The sequence below is a fragment of the Eurosta solidaginis genome, chromosome 3 (assembly GCF_040869045.1).
Source record: "Eurosta solidaginis isolate ZX-2024a chromosome 3, ASM4086904v1, whole genome shotgun sequence".
Classification (NCBI taxonomy): Eukaryota; Metazoa; Arthropoda; class Insecta; order Diptera; family Tephritidae; genus Eurosta; species Eurosta solidaginis.
Window position 1 is genome coordinate 227,832,445 of NC_090321.1, and position 24,806 is coordinate 227,857,250.

The window sequence follows — 24,806 nt, forward strand, 5'->3', positions numbered from 1 at the left end:
GCGTTGGCGGCCTTTGCCCGCGCTTACAACAAATAACGTTAGCCTGTACACCAATGCGGTTGGATCAAAATTTAATCCTTTGTACACAAATTTTTTTCGTGCACAACAACATTACAACCACATGCAAACTTGCCGCATTCGGATTGTTGTCGCCGAAGCCAATACACGCCAATTTACACTTGCCCCCATATTTTTGGACGCATATTAGCATCGAATCCCCAACATCTTTGATTAGAGAACAAACCTCTAGTAATTGAATCATGATAACAGTCTGTAGAATTAGAATCAAATTTATACCAGTGCTTACATTGCTTTGTTATTTACAAGTTTACTATATAAATTCAATGCTTGGTTCTAACACGAAACTTTACAATTTAAATACAAAGCTTTATTATTTATAACTATATTTAATACTGTTGGAAAGGAGTTTCCAAATCATGCCATGATATTCTTTTAGTAAATAGTGACACATCCGGATCCTTGTTTCAGGCTTGTGTGGTCGAAAAGACTAAAAAATTCCAATCCCTATTTTCATTCAAAACGCGGCTGGATTATACTTCGATTTTCTCCCAGTTGGAAAGAAAGTAAGTAAGAAGGAAAGTTTCCAATCGTTTCAGTAGTTGAAAAGACCTAGTTTCCAGTCAATAACCTCGCTCAACGATGTTTAGATGACTCCACTGTGCGCAGTTGAAGAGTTCATGGCTCCAATCTACACTATTTAGGTGTATTTAGTACTGGCTATATTCCTCTAGTCTCCAGTTCTTGGGGCTGGGGCACCTCAAAAAACCATCCTACGAAAATAATATTTGGTGGTTTTGGTTATCTCTTATAAAGACATCTTTTCATTGCTAGGCCATTACAAAAAAAAAAAAAATCCATAGGGTATCACCCACCCTAATCTACACCCTACAACGATGTGGCGTGGATATTAAACTATCGATTATTATGGCAGTTCTATTTTGACATGGTCTCTTTTCATGAGACTGCAAATGCCGAACAAAGAGGTATTGACAGAGAAAAGCCGAAGTGCCCATGGTTACCAACACTACGTAATAGAGGACATAAATAAAATTGGTCTAAGAAATATGAAAACGATTTAGTTAAATTTTTATTAATGAAATGCTTGGTATTGATTTTAATGCCAAACAAATAGCAAACTTAATTCTAATTTCTCTTGCAATTTTGTTTTGAAGAAACCATTTATTACAACAATTAAATATCGTGTGAAAATATTGAATTTTCTTATTATTTGGTGAGTAGGATGGCAACAGTGTGTCAAGCAAAAATTTTATAAATCAATTTCTTGTGTATGCAATTAGTGTGTTCCACGATTGATATCAAGGTAAATTTATCCATAAAAATGATGGAAATAAACTAAAAATTGCATGTGAATGATAAAAAATTATTCACAAATTCTACCATGTATTTATCTATGTGTATACATATATAATTATTTGTTGTATGGTCTGGAAAAGGTAAAAGTTAATGGCGGAAATAGTGTGGCATGAAAAGTTCATGCCGAAAATTTTCTAAAAATCGAATACGAATAGCAGGAAACGTATCACGACCAAGTCGATACATGTGAATTTACGACAATGAATGGGATCGAAGATTTTGCTAGGAAAATATAAGAAAGCTCTTTCTGATTAGAATTTGTGCAGTAAGAGTGTGGTGCGGGGAAGGCTGCCGCATTAAGGAATATCGCCGGCTGCAACTGCGACACTGCATTAACTTGAGAAGTTGAACCGCTCGCAATGTTTTTGTTGACCCATTCCATTTTTTACTTTTGCATTGAAAGTCTTGTTGCCATTTTCGATGTTTTTCTAGTGTCGGTTGGAAAAAACAACAAACTCGATATTTAGATTTCTCCTATATGAAACTATTAGCCACAGCTAAGGGAATACCGCAAAGAGGATACATGTAACAAGAAGGGTAAACGTCTGGGTAACGTTTTACAAGACGGTGCACCACTTAATTTTTATCAGAGGTGGTATCAACAGACGCATCTCGACCTCCGTTTTAAGAATCCGGTAGCGAAAATTAAAATTGTTATTTCTGTCAAAAGATATAAGCAAAAATCGGTTCTAATTTTCAAGTGGTTGTTTTTTGTCAGATTTGTTGTACACACACACACTAATGCAGAAAGTTAATCTGCGCGCATTTAGTTTTGATCCCTAAACCGGTGTCGGACCCACTCAGGGTAATTTTTTATAAGCGCGGTCGAAGGCCGCCAAAGCAGAAATGTGTTCTATGCAAAAAAACTATGGATCGGCCCCATATTTCGGAACTTCTCGGGGTCATTTAAGGCTTTTTGTGAATAGGTTAGGTTAGGTGGTAGCTGCCCTGATAAGGATAGCTCAATTGGACAACACGAAGGTCCGTTGTGATACCACATACACCAAAAATAACGGTGACTTAGATCTAGCTACTTAGAGAATCGTTGGATCATTCCTCGGGAGATCCAAGTGAGTCGCGACCGAAGTACTTTCGCCCAGTTCTGGCAAAAGCTGTGCAATCAGGCAAAGAGTGATTTAGTGATTCCACCTGATTATCCTCCATACAGCTGCAGCAGGATGGAGTTTCCAGTATATTGAGACGTACCACATTGATACCCATGGGACAGTGCCCGGTCAAAACCCCAATGACCATTGATAGGTGAGTCCTAGTGAACCCAAACTATTTCAGCAGCCCTCCTGCCATCCACTTTCGGCCAGAAAGATCTTGCTACCCTGCAAGACGTGGTGTCCGCCCAACGTTTGCTGAGCTGAATCGACGCCCAGCTATGGAGAAGATAAATAGATAATTAATTGAGGATGGCACTGCGACCATTGGTCTATTGTGCCATCAGCTGCTTCACAACACCCCATCCATGCCGACATCTCTGATGAACCCTAGCAGTTCACCTGGCTTGAGGGATTTGATGTGAGAATGCTCTGGCCTGGTGAGCCCATAAACTTAGCCCTACGTCTTGAGATTGCATCACACTCCAGGCGATATGGTCCGCCGTCTCCTCTGATCGATCACAAAATCGGCATGTGTTGTTCGATATTATACCCAGTTTTGCATGTGCTGTTCAGTCTACAGTGTCCTGTAAGAATAGCTGTTAGGATTCTTAGGTTATATTTCGAGAGGCCTATTAATGCCCTATATCGAGTTGTGCTGTAACCCCCTAATAGTAACTTTGATTATCTCAGGCCCAACATATTGCGCCAGTGCTCTTCCCTCTTTTCCCTTTCTTCTACTAATAGATGCCCCCTAATTTCCTGCAGGCCTACTGGCAGGAATGGCTCAGGACCAATAGGTCGTATCGTTGCTGCCTCTCTGGCCAAGCTGTCCGCCTGCTCATTACCCTCAACTCCCCTGTGACCAGGAACCCAGGCAATTTCCTTGTGTGCTCCTAGTTGATTCAGCTTTTCCACGCACTCAATGACCAGTGCTGATTTTGCCAAACAACCTAACCTGAACAGGAGTATAATAAATACCCAAACAATTTGTACATCATTTCTCATTTGCTAACATGTCTTAAATGTAGAAAGCTGCGCTAATCTGGATTAGGTTAATTATGTGATATGTAACTAAATTTTTTTTTAAAGCTTATCTAGTTTAGTCATAAGAATACGTGCGTGAACAATCAATAAATTGTAGTTTTTTTTTAATTTCAAACAAAGCCCTTATTTTTTTCATCCCAACAGCTTACTTGTAAATACAGTGTACATATAAATATGAGCACACAAAACCGGAATAGCGGCGGCGGTCGCAACCAAAAGAAATCAAATGCGGGAAGCGGTGGCGGTGGAGGCGGAGACTCCGCCATACAGGCATCAAGCAAGAAAACAGATGTCTCAAAAACAGAAAAGGAAAAATCGCACCCAAAGGTGAGCAACATATTCATATATATACTTAAAAAAATTGTTTAGGATCATTTAAACCAGCGTTAGAGCTTAAAGTGCCAGGTTTGCTATAAGATTTCAAAATTTCAAATCCGTTTCTTTTTATTTTAGCCAACTGCTGAACAGTTACGTATTGCCCAAATTACCAATAGCAACACATCAGAGGATCCGCAGATGCGTGAAAAGGTCGCCACACTCACTGAAATGACTCAGCGCTCCGAAGAGGAAGTTTGTTGTGCATTATACGAGTGCGATAACGATTTAGAGCGCGCTGTAGTATATTTGTTAGAGACTCTTCCAGTGGTATGTACCATCTAATAACTTTTATAAAATTTTTGATTTTCACATAATTCCGAATTAAGGGAGCATTCGAGACTTCTTCAAAAAAAAAAAAGAACAAAGCTGCAAGTGGCAGTCACGATAACGCTGGTGGCGATGGAGAATGGACTGATACTAATGCGAATATGGACAGACGCGAAAAGTCGCGTAATCGTAGCAGCAATCGTGGTGGACGCGGTGGCACCGACAGTCGTGGATGTAAGAAAGATAAATGTTTGTTCTTTGAAGTGATGCTTCTGAGGTTGTGTAGCGCAATATATAGCTTCTCCAACCCAATTGTCAACCTCACCTTCGAGCGGCGAATCCCGTTTCACTAACAGACGAGGCTCTGGCGACCCCAAGCTCCTCATGGAACTTGGGTGTGGGGAGGGAGGGATGGCCTGAAGGTTTAATGTGGCCATATAAATCGTTCCCGAGATGGTCGGGCCAGCACCGTAATGGTGCTGTGTTACCGGAGCGTATCGGATCTGTATCCGACAAAGGACCATCACATCGATAACACTCCCCTAAACCTTCGGGGAGTAACCTAATCGCTACAACAACAACAACAACAGGTGATAGCAGGCAGGTTTTATATAGAGTACAGAAATCCTCATAACCCATAATCGAAAAAAGTTAAGAATTTAAACAGAAATTTGCTATAAATATGACTGATATCTTCGCCACATATTGGCACAAGTATTCGCATAATTTGCGCCTGTTGTTGTTGTTGTTGTTGTAGCGATAAGGATGCTCCCCGAAGGCTTTGGGGAGTGTTATCGATGTGATGGTCCTTTGCCGGATACAAATCCGGTACGCTCCGGTGCCATAGCACCATTAAGGTGCTAGCCCGACCATCTCGGGAACGATTTATGTGGCCACATTAAACCTTCAGGCCATTCCCTCCCTCCCTACCTCCAAGTTCCATGAGGAGCTTGGGGTCGCCAGAGCCTCGACTGTTAGTGAAACAGGATTCGCCGCGGATAGGTGAGGTTGACAATTGGGTTTGGAGAAGCTATATATTGCGCTGGCAACCTGAAAGGTTGCGCTACACAGCCCCTTGAATTTGGTATTTTAGTCGCCTCTTACGACAGGCATACCTACCGCGGGTATATTCTGATCCCCTAACCCGCTGGGGTATAATTTGCGCCTAGTCTGAAATTGTACCGTTTCTTAGTTCACAAAGATGCAATTGAAGTTGAGAATACTCAACTTGAAGCTTAGAATTTTCAATTATATTTCAAGAAATTGTAAGTTAGAATTTCCGATTGAAGCTCAGAAATATGAAGTCGAAAACTATAGGTCCAGTTCGAGAATAACAATTTTAGTTTAACCTTTTCCAGTTTAAGTTCAGAAATTTACAATTCAAGTTCAGAAAATTTCAATTCAAGTTCAGGAAATTACCATTCAAGTTCAGAATTTCCAATTTAAATTCAGAAATTTGCAATTCAAGTTCAGGAAATTACAATTCAAGTTCAGATTTTCCAATTCAAATTCAGAAAAAAACAAATTCAAGTTCAGAAATTCCAATTTAAATTCAGAAAATTACAATTCAAGTTCAGAAAATTACAATTCAAATTCAGAATTTTCATTTCAAATTCAGAAAATTGCAATTCAAGTTCAGAAAATTACAATTCAAGTTCAGAAAATTACATTTCAAGTTCAGAAAATTACAGTTCTAATTCAGAAATTTATAAGTAGGGTGTTAATTTTCAAAAATTATTTTAATTAATTAATTCTATACTTATATGTTACTTGCGGAAGTATTGATGCTTCGTTGACCATGTTGCCAAAATGGTGGCTTGGGCATAGTGTACCCCAAGTTTTCTTTAAGGTGTGTACATCCCGAACCCTGAAATCAAACAAACGCAGGATAATTCTTTCCAACAAGTGCTTGATGACGCTCCGGCAAGAAAGTTCATCAGTCGAAACAGCAGTTTGGAAGCAGCGAGAGGTAGGTGGAGGAAGACTTGACCTCTGATGGTGCTCCCAATCGCCGTCAGTTACCGCGAAATAGGAAAAGCTGGCATGTTTTTTTACGAAACTGCAATCGCGATTAAGCGCAAATTCATGATGAATGATGATGGCGGATAAGTTGAGATATTTTGACATATGGCGACAAGAGCTATGCAGACAGTACCTATACGTTCTTGCGGCAGTGTGGACGCTCCGTTGACTGTTTAAGTGGTCATATCTTCGTCATCACTGCTGTCATACTCAGTGCAGATCAGTGGTTGTGACGCTAATAATATAGCTGGATGGCATTTAAATTGCTTCTTATGAGCGAGAGCGAAGAGAGGAAAGGGTTTTTTCTTCGCTATATCGCGGCTTAAGAAGTCCATTGCTTCCTTAACACACAGATTCCGTTTTACATACATTTATTTCCATTGGATGAAAGAAAATATATCTGACAAATTTTCTGAACTTGAAATGAAAATTCTGAACTTGAGTTGTAAATTTCTGAACTTGAATTGTAATTTTCTGAATTTAAATTCTAATTTTCTGAATTTAAATTGTAATTTTCTGAGCTTTAATTGGAAATTTCTGAATTTGAATTGGAAATTTCTGAATTTAAATTGGAATTTCTGAACTTGAATTGTAATTTTCTGAATTTGAATTGTAAATTTTTAAATTTAAATTGCAATTTCTGAAATTGAATTGTAAATTTCTGAATTTAAATTGGAAATTCTTAACTTGAATTGTAATTTTCTGAACTTAAACTGGAAAAAGTGTAGTTCATAAAAACCAACTTTTTGTTAGGTTGATTTGGGGACAACCCGTTATCGGCGTTATTATATTTATTTATTTATATATCTACCGGACATAGGCACCACAAATAGGCAAAGACAACAAAACAAAATAAAATAAAATTATATAATAATAATTACACATTACAAGTAGTTGATTAAAAAGTCTTGCCGACTTAAATACATTTAAATATTAATTACATAAATATACTATATATTTAATAAATCAATCTCGTCGTCTCTGCTAACTTTCGTTCGATTGATATTTATACAAATATAATCCATCCCCTTTCCAAAAATCAGCACACCAAATAAATTAAAAACCTAATGTGTCGTGGTGGGGACGTAACGTGTTCGCCTACCACACCGAAGATCCTGGGTTAAATTGAGGGGAAAATCAAGTTCAAAAGGCTATAAAAAATTATTTTCTAAATCTCACCGAAAATTCACTTGCTTTGCTGACGCCGTCCCGCAAATTCGTAGGTAAAAAAAATTAACACGACACAAATTAGAAGATATATTCTGCCTGGCTCTTCCCAAGGTATATCGCGCCAAATATTTATTTTTTTATATTTCGAAATATTATCAATATCAACAATAGAAATATTTATTTTTTTATATTTCGAAATATCATTATCAATATCAATAATAGAAATGTAGTAAAAGCGGAAGAGGACAATAAGTTTAATACTAGGCGGTTTACAAACTGGGTTTTTTCTACGAAGTTTCACTTCATAGCGTTTTATTCTTGTTATAAGCATTTAATTAATCTTTTTTTTTTTAAGGGCGTGGAAGAGAGGCTCGTGAAAACGAACGAAATTTGCGCGATTCACGTGGTGGTGATGATCGCAATGATAACTATCGGCGCAGGGAAGGAGGTGGCCCCGGTGGTGGTCGTGGTGGCGGCGGACGTGGTGGTGGTTATGCCGGTCGCGGTGGACGTGGTGGCGGCCGATTTGGTGCTGGCGGCCGTGGAGCAGGGGGTCGCGGTGATCGCGGCTATAATTCCCGTTCTAACGCAAATGAGGACCACCAAGAGGTGGAATTATGGGACAATACTATTGCTCAGAACGCTGAGAAACAGCAACAGCAGATACAAGATGATGCTTGGGGCGATTGGGACAATGAAGAGTATGTGGGTTCATTGAAGGACAGTAAAGTATTTACAACAAGCAATTTGCCAAATCAAACGGCAGCAAGTGTGGTTGGCAGTGGTGTTAGCAGCATGAGTGGTGGTGTTGTAAGTAGCGCCGGAACAAGTGATTTATCGGCGCCACCGGGGTTGGAACATCATTTAGGCACATCCGGCATGGTGGGTAATGTTACATCCCCGCAACAACAGCAACAAGGATCTCATTTGAATACGCTCGTTGGTAATTCATTAGGTGTAGCAGGTGTTAGTTCGCCGGGATTGGGTAGTGTGGCCAATGGTGGTCTTAACGAAGACAATTCAAATATTAGTCCGACAATTATGTCTGCATCTGCTGCAACACCCATGATGCAATATAGTGCTGCTGTAACCAATTCACAACTGTCACAATCGCAGCAGGTTTCGCAGACACATCAGCAACAACAGCAGCCAACGTCTGTCGTAGGTGGTACAAGTAATTTGTCGGCATCTGCTCTTAGCAGTTCACCTTATGGTAGCGCTGTAGATACATTTACGAATGCTGCCACAGCGGCGGCCAATTTGGTACAGCAGGTACAACAACAACAGCAGCAGCAACAACAACAACCACAAACACAAATCAAAGCCTCGGCAACGCTTTCCGCAGAACAATCTCAGTATTTTAATTCTTTGGCATCGCAAAATGCTGCCGCCGCAGCCGCTGCAGCAGCAGCAGTGGCAATGCAGCAACCATTGAAACAACAACAATTGGCTGCAACTTATGCACAAAACGCTGCTGCAGTACAATATCCGACATCATACGCTAATGTATTTGGTTCAGCAGCAGTGTCGGCAACTACTGCCACAACGACTGGCCTAACGGGTGCAGATCAATCCCAGCTTTCAAGTGGAGTACAACAACCTCAAGTGAGGAGGGCACGTGCTAAATTGCCGCCACCTTCGAAAGTAAGTTTACAGCGTCATAACAAAACATCTACTAATATATATATATATAATCAAATTGTGTTATATTTTCCATACAGATACCATCGACTGCTGTGGAAATGCCAGGTGATACATTAAATAATATTGGTTACTTGGATGTGCAATTTGGTGGCCTTGACTTCGGTACGGAAGATACGTTCGACACGTTGCCAGAGAAGTTTGGTGCATCGGTGACGATTGATAGTCAACAACAGCAGACGCAATCGCAACAATTAGTACAACAGCAACAAGATATTACAAGCGATTATCAAAGTAAAGCAAATGTGCAACAACAACAAGCAACTTTGTCGGCAGGGTTACAAAGTTCACAAATTGTAAATGAATTTTCGAATTTTACTTATTTTCTCTTACTTACTTATTTTCTCTTTCAGAGCGATGCTTTGTCAAGTGGCTATTCACAACGTGGTGTAGCTGCTGTGCAGCAACAACAACAGCAAGTTGTAAGCAGTGGTAGTGGAGTAGGCGTTGGTGGCGGTGCCACATCGGTTGGGAATAGTTCCAATCACACTTTAGATTTATCGAAAAGCGATCCATATGGGCAGTCGCAGAGTGCAACAAATTCAAGTGGTGGATATCAACCCAGCTCTTATCAAAGTAGTGTTTCTGTGGCTAGTAAGAACGCAAATTCTTATCAGCCATCTGCTGCTGGTCAAGTGTATAATAGTAGCAGCTACGCAAATGTGCAGGTAATTATAATACTTTTAACCCGAATTGCTGATCAAATTTTGAAGTTTCAAGTACAAAATACATCTCCAAATTTTATACGAATAATAATCTCGTAATATATAAGTAAAATTTACGCAAACGTTTGACTATTTTGGAGGCTAAATTTAGTACTTGGTTATTTAAATCTCAAATACCATTTAAGATGTGACTCGAACATCTAGATCAATAGGGAGCTAATTAAAAAATCTGAAAATTTGAAGCTATGATTAAGGTCGCAGTGCATCGATGCCTAACAAATATGAATATATCGTGAACATAAATATGAATAATCAGCTAACAAGTTTATTTGCGCAAATGGCTATCTTGCAGAGGATTACTTTCAATACGAGAATAACTGAGTACTCAGCTACAAAAATTTATTTACTGTTTGGTAATAACGACCAAATACTAACTGAAAATTTGAGTGATCATAGAATTTCAGATCACGAGACAATACATTTCAAGATATCAACAACAAAATTTGTCAAAATGAGGAATTTCTACACCGTAACTAGCTGGGAGTTCTATAGTGCGAAAAATCTGATAAGTCTGCTGCGAGCAAGCGATTTAAACTCTTTGTATAATACAGGAGTAGAAAATAGAGCTATGAAACTGAACGATATCCTAGCTGAAGCCATGCAAGCATTGACGTATGAGAAGAGAATAAAATACAGCTAAGAAATAAGTGGTATGACCGCGAGCTGAAAATATTGCACAAAATAAAATGTTGCTAAAAACACAGGATGCTGGGATGATTATAATACATCTGTAGGGTTAAATACCCTACTACATGGTTTGGGCGTTTCGTATGGCAACGCTGCGCAAGAAGTTTCTAGAAACATAAAAATACAACTCTGTTGAGTAATCGCTTGGAATTAGAACGCCTTATTATTTTTTATTCTTTTAATGTACAAATATTGGCAATGTAAATTTAGTTATATTTTAATAAACTTTTGAGGAATAAATAAAGATTCCTAAACATCTAAAAGAACATACAAAAAAACTATCAAGTATAAAAAGAAGAAATATATGGAAGATAGGGTGCTCGATAATCATGGGGTCATGAAACGGGTGTGGAGGTGTTTGAAAGATCTCGCAGAGATGAGTGATACCAAAAAACACATAACCAAAATAATAATTAATGATGAATGCATTGAGAAGGAATGGGATATAGCCAATGCCCTGAACAATTTTTTTGTTAAGAGCATAGTCGAAATTAATGAAATTAATGAAATAATTCCTTATGCTGCCGAAATAAGCGTAAATAACCAAATTGAAGCCTTTTAATTCACAGACATAGTATTAGATGACATAATAAATATCACTAAGAAATTTAAAAACAAATATGGCGGGAAAAAGCTTTTGTCGGAAGGTGTATTTAAAGATGCCATGATATATACTGCTCACTTCTACAAAGCAGTCATAAACGATTCATTAAACAACAGCATTGTTCCTAATTTCTGGAAAATATCTACAATAGTACCTGTGGAAAAAGCTAAAAATACAGTGAAGCCGGAGGAGCTACGTCCAATCAATACACTACCTGCAGATGAAAAAATAATGGAAACAGTGGTTAAGAATCAACTAGTAGCATACTTAGAAAAACACGATATAATTATACCTGAGCAATCTGGGTTTAGGAAAAGTCATTCTTGTGAAACAGCACTGAATATGATAATTACAGAATGGAAATAGGATATAAGTGACAAAAAAGTTGTGTTATCGGTCTTCCTAGACTTAAAACGGGCTTTCGAAACAATTGATAGAAATATTCTGTTGGATGTCATGTTTAAAATTGGTATTAAGGGAAAAGAATTGGAATGGTTCCGAAGTTACTTGAGCAACAGCAAGCAAAGAACGATAATTGCAAATTCAATATCATCGGTTGTTGATGTAAACATTGGCCTACCGCAAGGCTCAGTACTGGCACCAATATTGTTTACAATATACATTATAAATAAAACAAAAAATAAATGTAAGGCGCGATAACCTCCGAAGAGATCTAAGGCCGAGCTTCTCTTCCAATTTGCGTCGTGCTCCTCTTGATTTTCCCTACAAATTGGCCGGACGGGACCTACATGTTTTATGCCGACTCCGAACGGCATCTGCAAGGCAGATGAGTTTTCATTGAGAGCTTTTCATGGCAGAAATACACCCGGAGCGCTCGCCAAACACTGCCGAGGGGCGACCCCGCTTAGAAAAATTTTCTTCTAATTGAAAAACCTTATTTCTAAACTTTTGATGTTGCTTTGCCCGGGGTGTGAACCCGGCGGAGCACGCTACCATCACACCACGGTGGCCGCCAATATACATTAACGATATTAAATCATGCTTAAAACATTCCAAAATTCCTCTATTTGCGGATGATGCATTGATTACCATCAGTGAAAGAAATACGGATTGTGCTATGTCAAAGATGCAAGAGGATTTGGAAACCTTATACAAATGGCTGTGCCTAAGAAAGTTGAAAGTAAATGTGGATAAAACCAAATTTATGGTATTTTCGAAAAACCTAAGTACCACTGTTATCAATTATCCAAGCAATGTTAACTTGAAAATAAGGAACAGTGAAATTCAAAGAGTCGACAAAATGAAGTATTTAGGAGTCTTGATTGATATGAATTTGAACTTTGGAGAACATATATGTAAGTAATTTAGAAGCTAAAATTGCAAAGAAAATAGGCTTCACGTACCGAACATGAAAATATATTAACCAACGTCATAAAATATTACTATACAGATCGATCATTGAACCACATTTTATCTAATGTCTTACAATTCTACTATTAGCAAACGATACACAGATAAAAAAACTTCAAATACAGCAAAACAAGGCAATGCGATTAATTTTAAAATGTTCGAATAGAACACCTAGAAGTACAATGTTAAATATGTTAAATTGGCTTAGTATAAAACAGTCCATGAGTTACTTTACATTGAAATTTATTCATCATGTAAAATTAGGAATACTTCCGAAGTACCTGGGCAACAAAATACATTTTAATCATGAAATTCACAACTATGAAACTAGAAGTAGTAAAAATATAAAACTGCACGTGGTAAGACCTGAGTTCGCTAAAAAGACTTTAGAATATATAGGTTATAAAATGTATAATGAATTACCAAATGAGATAAAAGGCTGTGAAAATATGAATAAGTTTAAAGAAAAATTATTTTTATAATGTAAATCATTAAATTTGTAATGAACTTTTTCTTTTTTAATTTAACTAGGTCTTAAAGACCGTGAATAAATACAAAAAAAAATAATAATAATAATAATACTAATATCAATTAGATATAAGTTCCTCTACTCACCCAAAGAGGGCTTTGCGAAAACCAAAAATTGTATTGATGCATATGAATTTTTTTGCCTTTCCTCAAATTCCTTAGGTAGTTACATTTTAGCAAAGCGCAATCAATAGCCTTGCGTTTGAATAACGTTGGAGAATAATGCAAACATGTTTTCACTGCCTACTCTGTGCAAGTCAATACTAAAATACCGACTAGTTAATAGCTACTAGATATAGATCTCAATAACAAATCCGCCTAAAAATCCAAGAAGTCACAATGTTCAAGGAGGCATACGACAAACAGGGCCCGTATTACGCCTTACGATCAGTGACTGAAAACTATTTTCACTAGAAACGATAACTATGCAACTGTCAAACCACTTCTAAAAATTATAAGTTATGGATCTAACGAGTACTATTTATCGCTAGTTCACATATGTGTTTAATCCGATCCACATTTTCAGATCTAGGCACGTATCGTGTTATACGATTACTGATGACAACCCAATTTCACTCAAATGATAATTATGAATCTGTCAAACTATTTGTAAAAATTATAATAAAACATGGATCTGATGAGTACGTATGGTCACTAGTAAGCATATGTTATTCAATGGATTTACTATCGTGATTTAAAAAATTGATTTCGATCACGGATCGTATAATACTGTAACGAGAAACTCCGCTTATTTTACACCTTCTGCAAACGTTCGAATCGCTAAACTGTTTAATAAATAACTCCAATATTCAAAAATGCAAAATGGTCTTTATTAGACTACTTTGATAGTACTTCACAATAACACTTATACTTCACAACCAATAGCGTGCTTAAATCAAATTGAGTACTGACTACTCAGCTTGTGCTGCTTTTATACTCTCCGCTGCTTCATTCGCATACCCCTACTAAGGTCTAGTAATTTCGTGAACTTCATGCTTGTTTACCAGCTATATACACGTAAATTTGTAGTTTGTAACCATATGAGTGTGTATATGTGAGTACTATTTCGGCTGATGACTACATGTGTTTGTGCGTATCTCTCCGTTGCTTTGCATGTATGTATGTGAGTATATGATGATTGATTTGATGTACACAAGAGTGATGTACTTTATTGTTGTTGTGCCTTTATTAACTTAGTATCAGATTAGTGATGTGAGCATCAATTAGTGATGCTAATATTCGTCACAATACGATACGGGCCCTGTTGTGATTAAAAATATGCGTTTCGATCACGGATCGTAAGACGGGCCCAGATAATTTCGGGATAGTCACCGATTTTCATCAAAAGATGAACTATGTTTTGCACACAAATTTGTTTCATAATTTTTTGGATCTACCAAAATATTTTCTATAATAACAATTTTTTTAATTTCCATTATTCTTTATCACTTCTAGTCTTCTGTTGCAAATACATACCAACCACAGTCGTACGGTTCGTATCAACAGAATGCAATAAATTCATACCAACAACAAACGCAACAATCAGTAGTTAATGCACAGACGGCATCGAATTCAGTGACTGGTGGTGCAGTTGGCGCTGGCGGAAGTGGAAATGCCAATCAAAACATTCCCGTAGTTGGTGGCAGTAGTAGTAGTAACGCAAAGTAAGTTCTAAATTTTGTCATAACATTCCTTTTTTGCTATTTAGATATTTTTTTAACTACCATTTAGATTTGTTAAATTGAATATTCATACATATTAGGTATTGCTATTTTGTTTTAAATAATTTTATGTTTGTTCTTGCGTTATATTATTTAGTTAAATATATTCTTGTTTTTAAAGTTTGTTGATATTTCCTAGGAATTACAAATAACCAAATTTCCTATAAACAACTTTTAATTTCTTCTTTCCGCACGCCAATTCCTTGTATTTGGCTTTAATGCTTGACGTTAATATTATTGACAACAATAAATAATCTTAACGCAGTAGCCATACAAATGCTGGATATTTGTCATCTGGATACCCGACACAGCAAAGTGCATACCAGTCCAGCCAAAGTGTTTACGGTGGTACTGGCCTCTCAAATAGCACAGGGTAAGTACACAGTCAATAAACTTCAACAATTGGGTGACATTTGAAACGTAAATTTTAAATACTTTAGTAAAAATTTTGATTGGTTTTAAATTATTTGATGGGCTATAATGGGTGCGCGGCCACCGTGGTGTGATGGTAGAGTGCTCCGCCTATCACACCGTATGCCCTGGGTTCAACTCCCGAGCAAAGCAACATCAAAATTTTAGAAATAAGATTTTTCATTTAGAAGAAAATTTTTCTAAGCGGGGTCGCCCCTCGGCAGTGTCTGGCAAGCGCTCCGATTGTATTTCTGCCATGAAAAGCTCTCAGTGAAAACTCATCTGCCTTGCAGATGCCGTTCGGAGTCGGCATAAAACATGTAGGTCCCGTCCGGCCAATTGGTAGGGAAAAATCAAGAGGAGCACGACGCAAATTGGGAGAGAAGCTCGGCCTTAGATCTCTTCGGAGGTTATCGCGCCTTACATTTATTTTTTTTAATTTTTATAATGGGTGCTGACAAAATATGGTACATTAGTTAAGTTATTTTAATTTAAAAGCCACCATGAAAACTCCATAGCACCACCACCGCGCTAAATGCCATTAGCACCCAGATAAATTGCGGTTTAAATCAAAAACCCCCACCATAGAAAAGTACTCGTTGCGCTAGACCTATCAAAAGCTTTTGATACGGTCGACCATGGCACGTTACTGCAAGACCTGGAAGGTTCTATCCTTCCCCCAAGTCTTAAAAGGTGGACCGAAAATTATCTGGGTCGTAGGCAGGCATCGGTGCAATTCAGAAACGAAACGTCAAAACCAAGAAGAATTAAACAAGGGGTGCCACAGGGTGGTATCCTATCCCCACTTTTGTTTAACTTCTACATATCAAAACTACCTTCGCCACAAGAAGGAGTTACTATCGTTTCTTACGCCGATGACTGCACAACAGAATAAACGGCTACCTCCCTGATCTCCAGTTTTTTCGCCTCGTGAAACCTGACATTACCGAATGAATCATCGGCGACCATATTTACAACATGGACGTCTCAGATATCGACCATTTTGAACGTCCACGTCAATGGCACTACGCTACCGAGTGTCCCAAAATCTTGGGTGTGACGTTTGATCAAAGATCTACATTTTGGTGAGCATGCAGCCGCAATTGTACCGAAAATCCAGAGCCGTAATAAAATCCTCAAATCTCTTGCTGGCAGTACTTGGGGAAAAAACAAAGAAACGCTCATTACCACTTACAAAGCAATTGGCCAGCCGATTGCATGCTACGCGTCCCCTATATGGTCGCCAAGCCTAAAAACTACTCACTGGAAGAAGCTACAGGCTGGTCAAAATACTGCTCTCAGAACCGCCACGGGTTGTCTTCTTATGTCCCCAGAACACCATCTACATAATGAGGCGAGAATACTCCCTATTAAGGAGAGAAATGAGATGCTAACCAAACCGTTCCTGTTGAATACTCAGAGAAACCTGGGCATCCAAACAGGCACACGATTGATAAGCCAACACCGCCCAGGGGCTTAAGGAGTCATCTCCGTATGAAGCCAGAAAATACAAGCATGTCCTCTGTGAACTCCATAAACAGGCGTCGGACCTTTATGCCGGGAATTGACCGGTGAATTCAGTACTCAAAGAACAGTTCCCAAAACTTGCGGACGAGGAACGCACACTCCCCAGGGAAACACGAGTCACTCTAGCTCAATTTCGATCTGTAACAGGTTAAACTCTTGCCTATCGAGAATCAACCCCGACAATGTATGCCCCGCTTACAATGTGTACCTACATGACACCAACCATCTCTTCAATTGTAATGTGGAACCAATGCTTCTAACACCGCTTTCATTATGGTCCACCCCTGTTGAAACAGCAAGTTTCCTTGGACTCCCGTTAGAGGATATTGGTGACAATTTGTGATCGGTCGCACCTATTGGATGGGGCGAAGCACTGCTATAACAACAACAATATGTCGAAGCAAGAAATCATTCGCAAGGGTATTGTACAGGGGCCAAATCGTAACATCCGTGATCGTATGACTCCTAACGTAAAAGCATGGTTTTCGGAGTATAACATACGTGATTTTGTTGTTGTTTTGGGGAGTGTTATCGATATATATATAGTCCTCTGTCGGATATAGAGGGGCACGTTCCGCTAACAAACACCATTAACACACGATTTACCATGAGCACATTGAACCTTCTAGGCCATTCTATGCCTATGTTATAAATGCTAGTCAACAACAACAGCAACAAGGCAAGCAGATGGAATAGAACAGCCACACATACATCTAAACAGCAACTAAGAGCGCAGTCGGCATGACACATACATATACACAACAATAAAGAGCGCATATTACATATGTATGTATACGGCAAACATGAGATGCAGCAGATGAGAAAAGTAAATAACAAATCAAGAAGGCTGTTCGCGAAAAGTCTAGACCCTGGGAGAAATAGGCAAACAAGGCAACTGAGAGGTAAAAGAGGAGCAGTCCAGATAGTTAATCAGTCTGATTTTAACACACTATAAGCGAAGTGCGCGAATACATTAAATTGTGAAGATCTACTACCATAGTAGTCTTGTTAATAAAGAGCATTTTATATACAGAATATTTGAGGGTATATATTTGACAGTTCAGTGGCTCGATGCGCTACAGTACGTTACAATCTCATTTAATTTATACGACTGGCAAATCACGTAATTTTCTTTCGTAATGTAGCCGATCCGTGATCGATGTTACGACTTGGCCCCAGCTTTGGGCTCAAGTGATTTTCTTGATTAATACTTAACGAGCCAAAAATGTCTACAAGAAATTAATAGCTTCGGATAATGGTAGTCATTCTCATTTCAACAAATCTTTGTATTAACAGAAAAAATAATAATAAAAAAACTTGGGGTGGGGAAGTGTTGGTGAAAAGGACGTGATTTCAAGTCATCCACCCAAATCATTGCATACTTAAGGTAGTCAGTGTGAATATTTTCAAGCGCTTATTGAAAACAGTACTCAGCAGCCCGCCAAAAATTAAATATCAACGTTTGTTTTCCTTCCTTGAAGTATCCCAACGAGAGAAAAAAGGGGGAAAGCCCAATCATTCCACCTTCAGCAGAAGTGAATGAGAAAATTTATCGAAAGCTTTATTACAATCTGTAGAAATAACATCGATTTCGCTGTTAGCCTGTTAGACAGGTCAATGGTTGAGGATACCCTTCGCTTGTTACAATCGATTCAAGCAATTTAGCAATAATTTATAACACAGGATCTGTTCTCATTTTAATAAAGTGGTATTAAAACTAACGAATTTTTATACTCAGCGGGCTTTGCACACAGAGTATATTAACTTTGATTGGATAACGGTTGGTTGTACAGGTATAAAGGAATCGATATATAAAAATCCATATATAAAAATCATCAGTATCGAAAAAAAAATTTGATTGAGCCATGTCCGCCCGTCCATCCGTCTGTGCGTTAAGACGATAACTTAAGTAAATATTGAGATCTCTTCACCAAAATTGGTACACGAGCTTATCTGGACCCAGAATAGATTGGTATTGAAAATGAACGAAATCCGATGATAACCACGCCCACTTTTTATATATATAACATTTTAGAAAACAAAAAAACCTGATTATTTAATAAATAATACACCTAGAATGTTGAAATTTGACATGTCGACTGATATTGAGACTCTTGATAAAAATTTGAAAAAAAAAATTTAAAATAGGCTTGACACCGCTCACTTGTGAAAACTCAATTTTACAACTATTATTAATCATAAATCAAAAATCGTTAAACCTATCGTAACAAAATTCGGCAGCGAGGTTGCCTTTACTATAAGGTTAAGGACCACGTCCACTTTTACATATATAAAAGATTTTTAAAAGGGTCGTGGACGAATAAAATAAACTATATCTTTGCAAAAAGGAGCTTTATATCAATGGTATTTCATTTCCCAAGTGGATTTATAATAGTAAATAAGAAAAACTTCAAATTTAAAAAAATGGGCATGGCCCCGCCCCTTTTATGACTAAGTAATTTTCTGTTTCGGGAGCCATAACTCGAAGAGAAATTAACGGATCGTAATAAAATTGGCTACACAAATTTTCCCTATAGCAGGAAATATTTCTAGAAAAAATGGAGGAGATCGGTTAAAGACCACGCCCAGTTTTATATAAAAGATTTAAAAGGGTCGTAGACGAAAATAATAAGCTATATCTTAGCGAAAAAAAGCTTTGCATCAATATAATTTTACTTTCTAAATTGAATTATAACATTAAATTGGAAAACAATACAATTTTTGAAAATGGGTGAGACACCGCCCTTTTTATGACTAAGCAATTTTTTATGTTTCGGGAGTCATAACTCGAAGAAAAATTAACATATCGTAATGAAATTGTGCACACCTATATATTTTCCTTATAGCAGAAAATATTTCTAGTAAAAATGGACGGAATCGGTTAAAGACCACGGCAACTGAGATATAAAACAAGTTTAAAAGGGTCGTAGACTAGAATAATAAGCTATCACTTAGCAAAAAATAGTTTTGAATCAATGATATTTCACTTATCAAGTTTTATTGTAAGAGGAAATGGGGAGAAAATTTGTTTTTAAACGGGCGGTGCCACGTCTTATGTAGACAAGTAATTTATCTGAAATGAAATGTACAATTGAAGCTCACGCTGGGTATATAATGTTCGGTTACACCCGAACTTAGACACCTTTACTTGTTTTTATTAGATTTGGCATCTAGGAGGAGTCATCTAAAAACTGTTATTTATATTTATTGTGAAAGCGTGCTGTACTAATGGAAAATTTTACCAAGTTTTTTTTTAGCTGCTTCGCATATTATAAAACTAAATCATATCTTTACCTTCCATAAGTTCTTTCAAATGTCGCCTTTTACGCCCCGATTCTAGTGTGGTAACAACATTCTTCACCACGGTAACGAAAGCATGTGGCAACTTTTACACCTTTTTGGTATTCTAACCGCGAAAGTAGCCGGATAATTTTTTACCCACAAAAGTTGGTGGTTACATCGAAATAACCACAAAACAGCTGTTGTTTAGAAAAAGGCAAAACTGAAAAATAAAGAAATGTAAGCGCAAATAAGTAAAGATAATAGTAAAAAAGTGTTGCCTCTTGCTACACATATTTGTTTACATTATGTACTTTCACAGAATAAACTACGATATACCTATGTACAAACTTATCATGCATAATATGCATATACACATCGTCCCCTTTATTCGTTGACCTCGTATCTACAATTTCGGTAAAGCGAACACGGTTGCCACACCGTGTTTTCATTTGGAACCAAAATTCATCGAAAAAAAGGACCAAATTTTTGTTTTATTATATTAGTATAAAATACAAAATTTTAGGATGTTTCCATATAAAACTTTACTAAACATAGTGAAGACTTTCCTTTAATTCAAGCTGAACAAACAACAAAAAATGGTACTATATTTTGACATAGGATAAGTCTATGTCTTTCACCAACCAAACGTTGTGAACCTAGTTTTGGTCACAAAGCTCTTGGTTCTAGCATTATGTTGTTGTAGCATTTAAACGGTGCAAAATTTGCGTTCTGGTGTTGCCGAAATATGTATGTGGAAAACTCGGTAAATCATAAATGAAACTAGGCAATTTTGTTAGTGCTATTTTTTAGACGCTTACTTTTTCCCTTAACGTTTAAACTTCATATCAGAGCCTAGATTCAGTAAGTTTGAGTTTTGATCCCAGTCCTCAGGGGTTCTGCTAGCACCTACGGGAATAATTTTATACAAAACATTTCTTCCGAAATCAAATCTCTTTTGCATTTGCTTCCTTCTGTCTTCGAGTTCAAATATTTCTTGCGCCAAGATACTTAGTTTTCAATTACCTTGCGTGGCTTAACACCACAATAGTCCTGAAATTCATTGAACTCATTGAGCAGGGTGAGAAAGATTTAAATATCAACGTGCCAAATTTCTTTGTATAAGGTTTGAAAGTGTTAGGCTCACGGCAGAGTGCTCGCCATAAGCTATGCTATGCGAGAAGCAATTTTTATTTTTATATATTTTACATAGTGTTGTATAACCGATCGAAATATCTAGCCGTTATTAATAGCCGTGTTTTTTTTACACGCGTATACGTTTTGTTTGCGCGTGAAAAAAACGCCTATCCTCGCTTAGATAATGCTTAGGAGATCCATCTAGCGACAGTGGTTAAACAACTAGCTACAGCACAGGGTGTACGGAAAAGCGGAGACACAACCCTTTGTTGTATTTCTGAGTATAACATATAGCTGAATCAGTTGTGATAAATAGTGGACGCGCATAGAATACATAGAATTAGTGCAGAGGGTGAAACATAGACACATATTTCAGTTACATCTGAGTATAATGCGTGAAATTTAGTAGTACTAATTTTATGCGTAGCAATTTCAGAGGTGTATTTAAAGTTTGTCGCTTAGCATTCCATATCAAGTTTAAGCGTAAACGTATATAGATGTAAAAAAAACACAGCTAATATTATTATAAAGCAAGAGTTATTTTTTTGATTAATCGGTTATTTCATCAACACTTCACGACAATGTGTTTGCCAACACTTTTCTTTTTAATGCCTGGCATAAATTATATCCTAGGTGAAATGTTATTGTTCTGGTACATTTTATTGACTGAGCAATTTTTTATGGTGAGATTTCCATTGAAGTAAATTCAAAATTATGTATATGGGGGCTAACGAAAGTGTGGCGAATTTTTGGGCAATATTGTGAATTTTTACCTGAGTGAAGAAGAAAGAAAAGTATCAGTCGTGGCTACTGCCTAAAAAGGACCAAAATTGAAGAAAAGGGACCAGTGGACCAAATGGGGTTGGAAGCGACCATTTTTGGTCCAAATGGACCAAAGTGGCTACCGTGAAAGCGAAGAAAAATACCTTTCAAATTTCTCTACAGACACTGATGAGTTTTTCGGCGATGACAGCGTTACCACTTGGGCCAGAATCGCGGATAAAAGAACTGGTAACGAATTTCGGTTACATAATGTTTTGGGTACTATTTTACCGGTAACGCTCAGAATCGGGGCGTTAAAAAATAAATCTATGTAAGCATGTTTAAGTATATTCTAACAAGTGTTTTAAAGTTTTGATTTATAAAAGTGGCATGCATTGTTTAAAAGAAAGTTTTCTAGTGCAAAATTTCAACAGATTTTAATAGCAGTAGCAAGCTCCATGTTTCGAAAAAGTGCTAGTGATTTTTTTTGTTTTGCGCATATAAATTCTTTTATATATATTAACTGTATCCAATTTTATTTTGTTATATAGTTTTTTTTCACATTTATTTCTTCATTTTTCTTTGTGCAATTATTTCATATAAATCCAATAAAATAATGTGCAAAGATGTTACAGCCAACAAAATCCTGAAAAGAAACTAATTTCAACTTAAACAAGTGCGTGCTTTGTTTTTGTAAACATTTTTTTATCAGTAATAAAAATTACACATTTGCTTAAACTTGCTCTCAATTTTTATTTTCAACGTACATGTCTAGCAGCAGTGTATACATCTCTTGCACTTGCATGCATAAAAATCGTGTGTATGCTCAGAGACGTTTTTGCATTGATTTGCTGTGTGTTTTTGCCAATATCAACGCCACGACGTACCATGTTCAAATATTACGTGAATACACTTACCTTCTCATTCTTTGCTACTCCATACAGCATACTAATACCACACACTACGCCTCCACTTATGCGCTCTCTAGTTCTCCATACAAACAATACCTATACCAATATTACATGCATTTACGTTCCACATACATATATGCATACCCCATCCAGTTATACCTATCCGGGAATCATGAGGACGCATATATTTGCTTTAGGTTAAATTGCGACATAACATCCATCTTTGAATGGGCGATAAAAATTTATTTATATCTTAATAGCCAAACAAGAAATAAATTTGTCAAATATACCACATTTATACATTGCCGATAAATGTCTAACGCTAGTACCCAAAGTTACCAATCTTGGCTCAACAAATTTCAACAAACATTAACTTGCGATGATCGCATGAATTCGGTTCCCTGTAAAGTGTACAAAGTTCTAAGGAACTTAAAAATATCTGCTGCTTTTACCCCCACCAATATTAAGAAGTACAACTTATTTCGACCATAATAAGCTACTCTGAACTAGTTTATAATAAAATTTTTACATTTCAAAGTAATATTAAGAAGAACAAGTAAGGAAGGCTAAGTTCGGGGGTAACCGAACATTACATACTCAGCTGATCAATGCTATCTTTCTTTTGCTATCAATTCTTTTTATTTGAATCTTTTTAAAATATGAAAATTTGGTTAAATTTGAACGCATTTCTTTATATATTTTTTTTAATCATCCCTGAAATATTTGTGAAGCGCTCTTAATATGAGTCCGATAAGAGTCCGAAATTGTAGACCAAGGGTGCCGTTTTTTGGAACGATTTTCCTTCATCCTTTGTCAAATAAGGGAAAATCACTATGTAGTTTGTATGTTTTTCATTTTTCGAAATTTTCGATACCGAAAAAGTGGGCATGGTCATAGTCGGATTTCGCCCATTTTTAATACCAAGATAAAGTGAGTTCAGATAAGTACGTGAACTAAGTTTAGTAAAGATATATCGATTTTTGCTCAAGTTATCGTGTTAACGGCCGAGCGGAAAGACAGACGGCGGACTGTGTATAAAAACTGGGCGTGGCTTCAACCGATTTCGCCCATTTTCACAGAAAACAGTTATCGTCATAGAAGCTATTCCATTACCAAATTTCACAAGGGTTGGTAAATTTTTGTTCGACTTATGGCATTAAAAGTATTCTAGACAAATTAAATGAAAATGGGCGGAGTCACGCCCATTTTGAAATTTTCTTTTAATTTTGTATTTTGTTGCACTATATCATTACTGGAGTTGAATGTTGACATAATTTGCTTATATACTGTACAGATATTCAATTTTTTGTTAAAATTTGACTTAAAAAATTTTTTTTTTTAAAGATTGGGCGTGTTCGTCATCCGATTTTGCTAATTTATATTTAGTACACATATTGTAATAGGAGTAACGTTCCTGCCAAATTTTATCATGATATCTTCAACGACTGCTAAATTACAGCTTCCAAAACTTTTAACTTACCTTTTAAAAGTGGGCGGTGCCACGCCCATTGTCAAAAATTTTACTAATTTTCTATTCCATGAACCAATAAACAGATCCCGCATTAAAAAATGACAGAGCAAAGAAATTATAGTTGGCTGGGAAATATATTTTTCGACGTGACGTCACGCTTTTGACAACATGTTTTATTGCTGACGCAGTGTTCAGGCTTTATTCCAATCGGAGTATTTTGCTCCGCTCTTACCTCCTACTACATTTTTTATCTTAAAGATTTATTTGGGTCGAGTTGAAAACTAAATAGTATTACTGCCTAATATCTTTTGGTTGAAGTTTTCAATGCATATGTACGTATGAAAAGCTGATTGTTTACAAGTGACGATTGGACGAAATGATTGTTCGTGTCTTAAGATTGTTTGTTCACATTTTTCGTATGGAATCAGAATAGAAGGAGTAAAATACAAGCAAAACATGTGTCCGGACGCGATTTGTAAATCCCGCCTAATTCAACATACTGCTCTTCTTGAAGTTTTATATAAAAATGAAGTACGTTGAGTCAGTGAGGTCAGCTAATCATGTTTTGCGATAACAGTCGCCAATT

The 24,806-nt window shown here is 37.0% G+C and overlaps 1 protein-coding gene across 9 annotated transcripts in view; it reads left to right on the forward strand.

Annotated features, from left to right (window-relative positions):
• Window positions 1–24,806, forward strand: part of lig (lingerer) — a 97,042-nt gene that overhangs the window by 1,782 nt on the left and 70,454 nt on the right. For 5 of the 9 annotated variants that reach the window (XM_067775411.1, XM_067775407.1, XM_067775404.1 and 2 more), the window contains 8 exons: window positions 3,693–3,875; window positions 4,002–4,193; window positions 4,253–4,427; window positions 7,741–9,029; window positions 9,107–9,382; window positions 9,440–9,754; window positions 14,457–14,665; window positions 14,988–15,095. In XM_067775411.1, the coding sequence (XP_067631512.1) occupies window positions 3,723–3,875; window positions 4,002–4,193; window positions 4,253–4,427; window positions 7,741–9,029; window positions 9,107–9,382; window positions 9,440–9,754; window positions 14,457–14,665; window positions 14,988–15,095 (2,717 nt within the window). In that variant the 5' untranslated portion in view covers window positions 3,693–3,722. Of the gene's footprint in view, window positions 1–1,219; window positions 1,343–3,692; window positions 3,876–4,001; window positions 4,194–4,252; window positions 4,428–7,740; window positions 9,030–9,106; window positions 9,383–9,439; window positions 9,755–14,456; window positions 14,666–14,987; window positions 15,096–24,806 lie in introns of those variants that run through there. The other 4 variants (XM_067775405.1, XM_067775406.1, XM_067775408.1 and 1 more) reach the window with 3 other exon arrangements.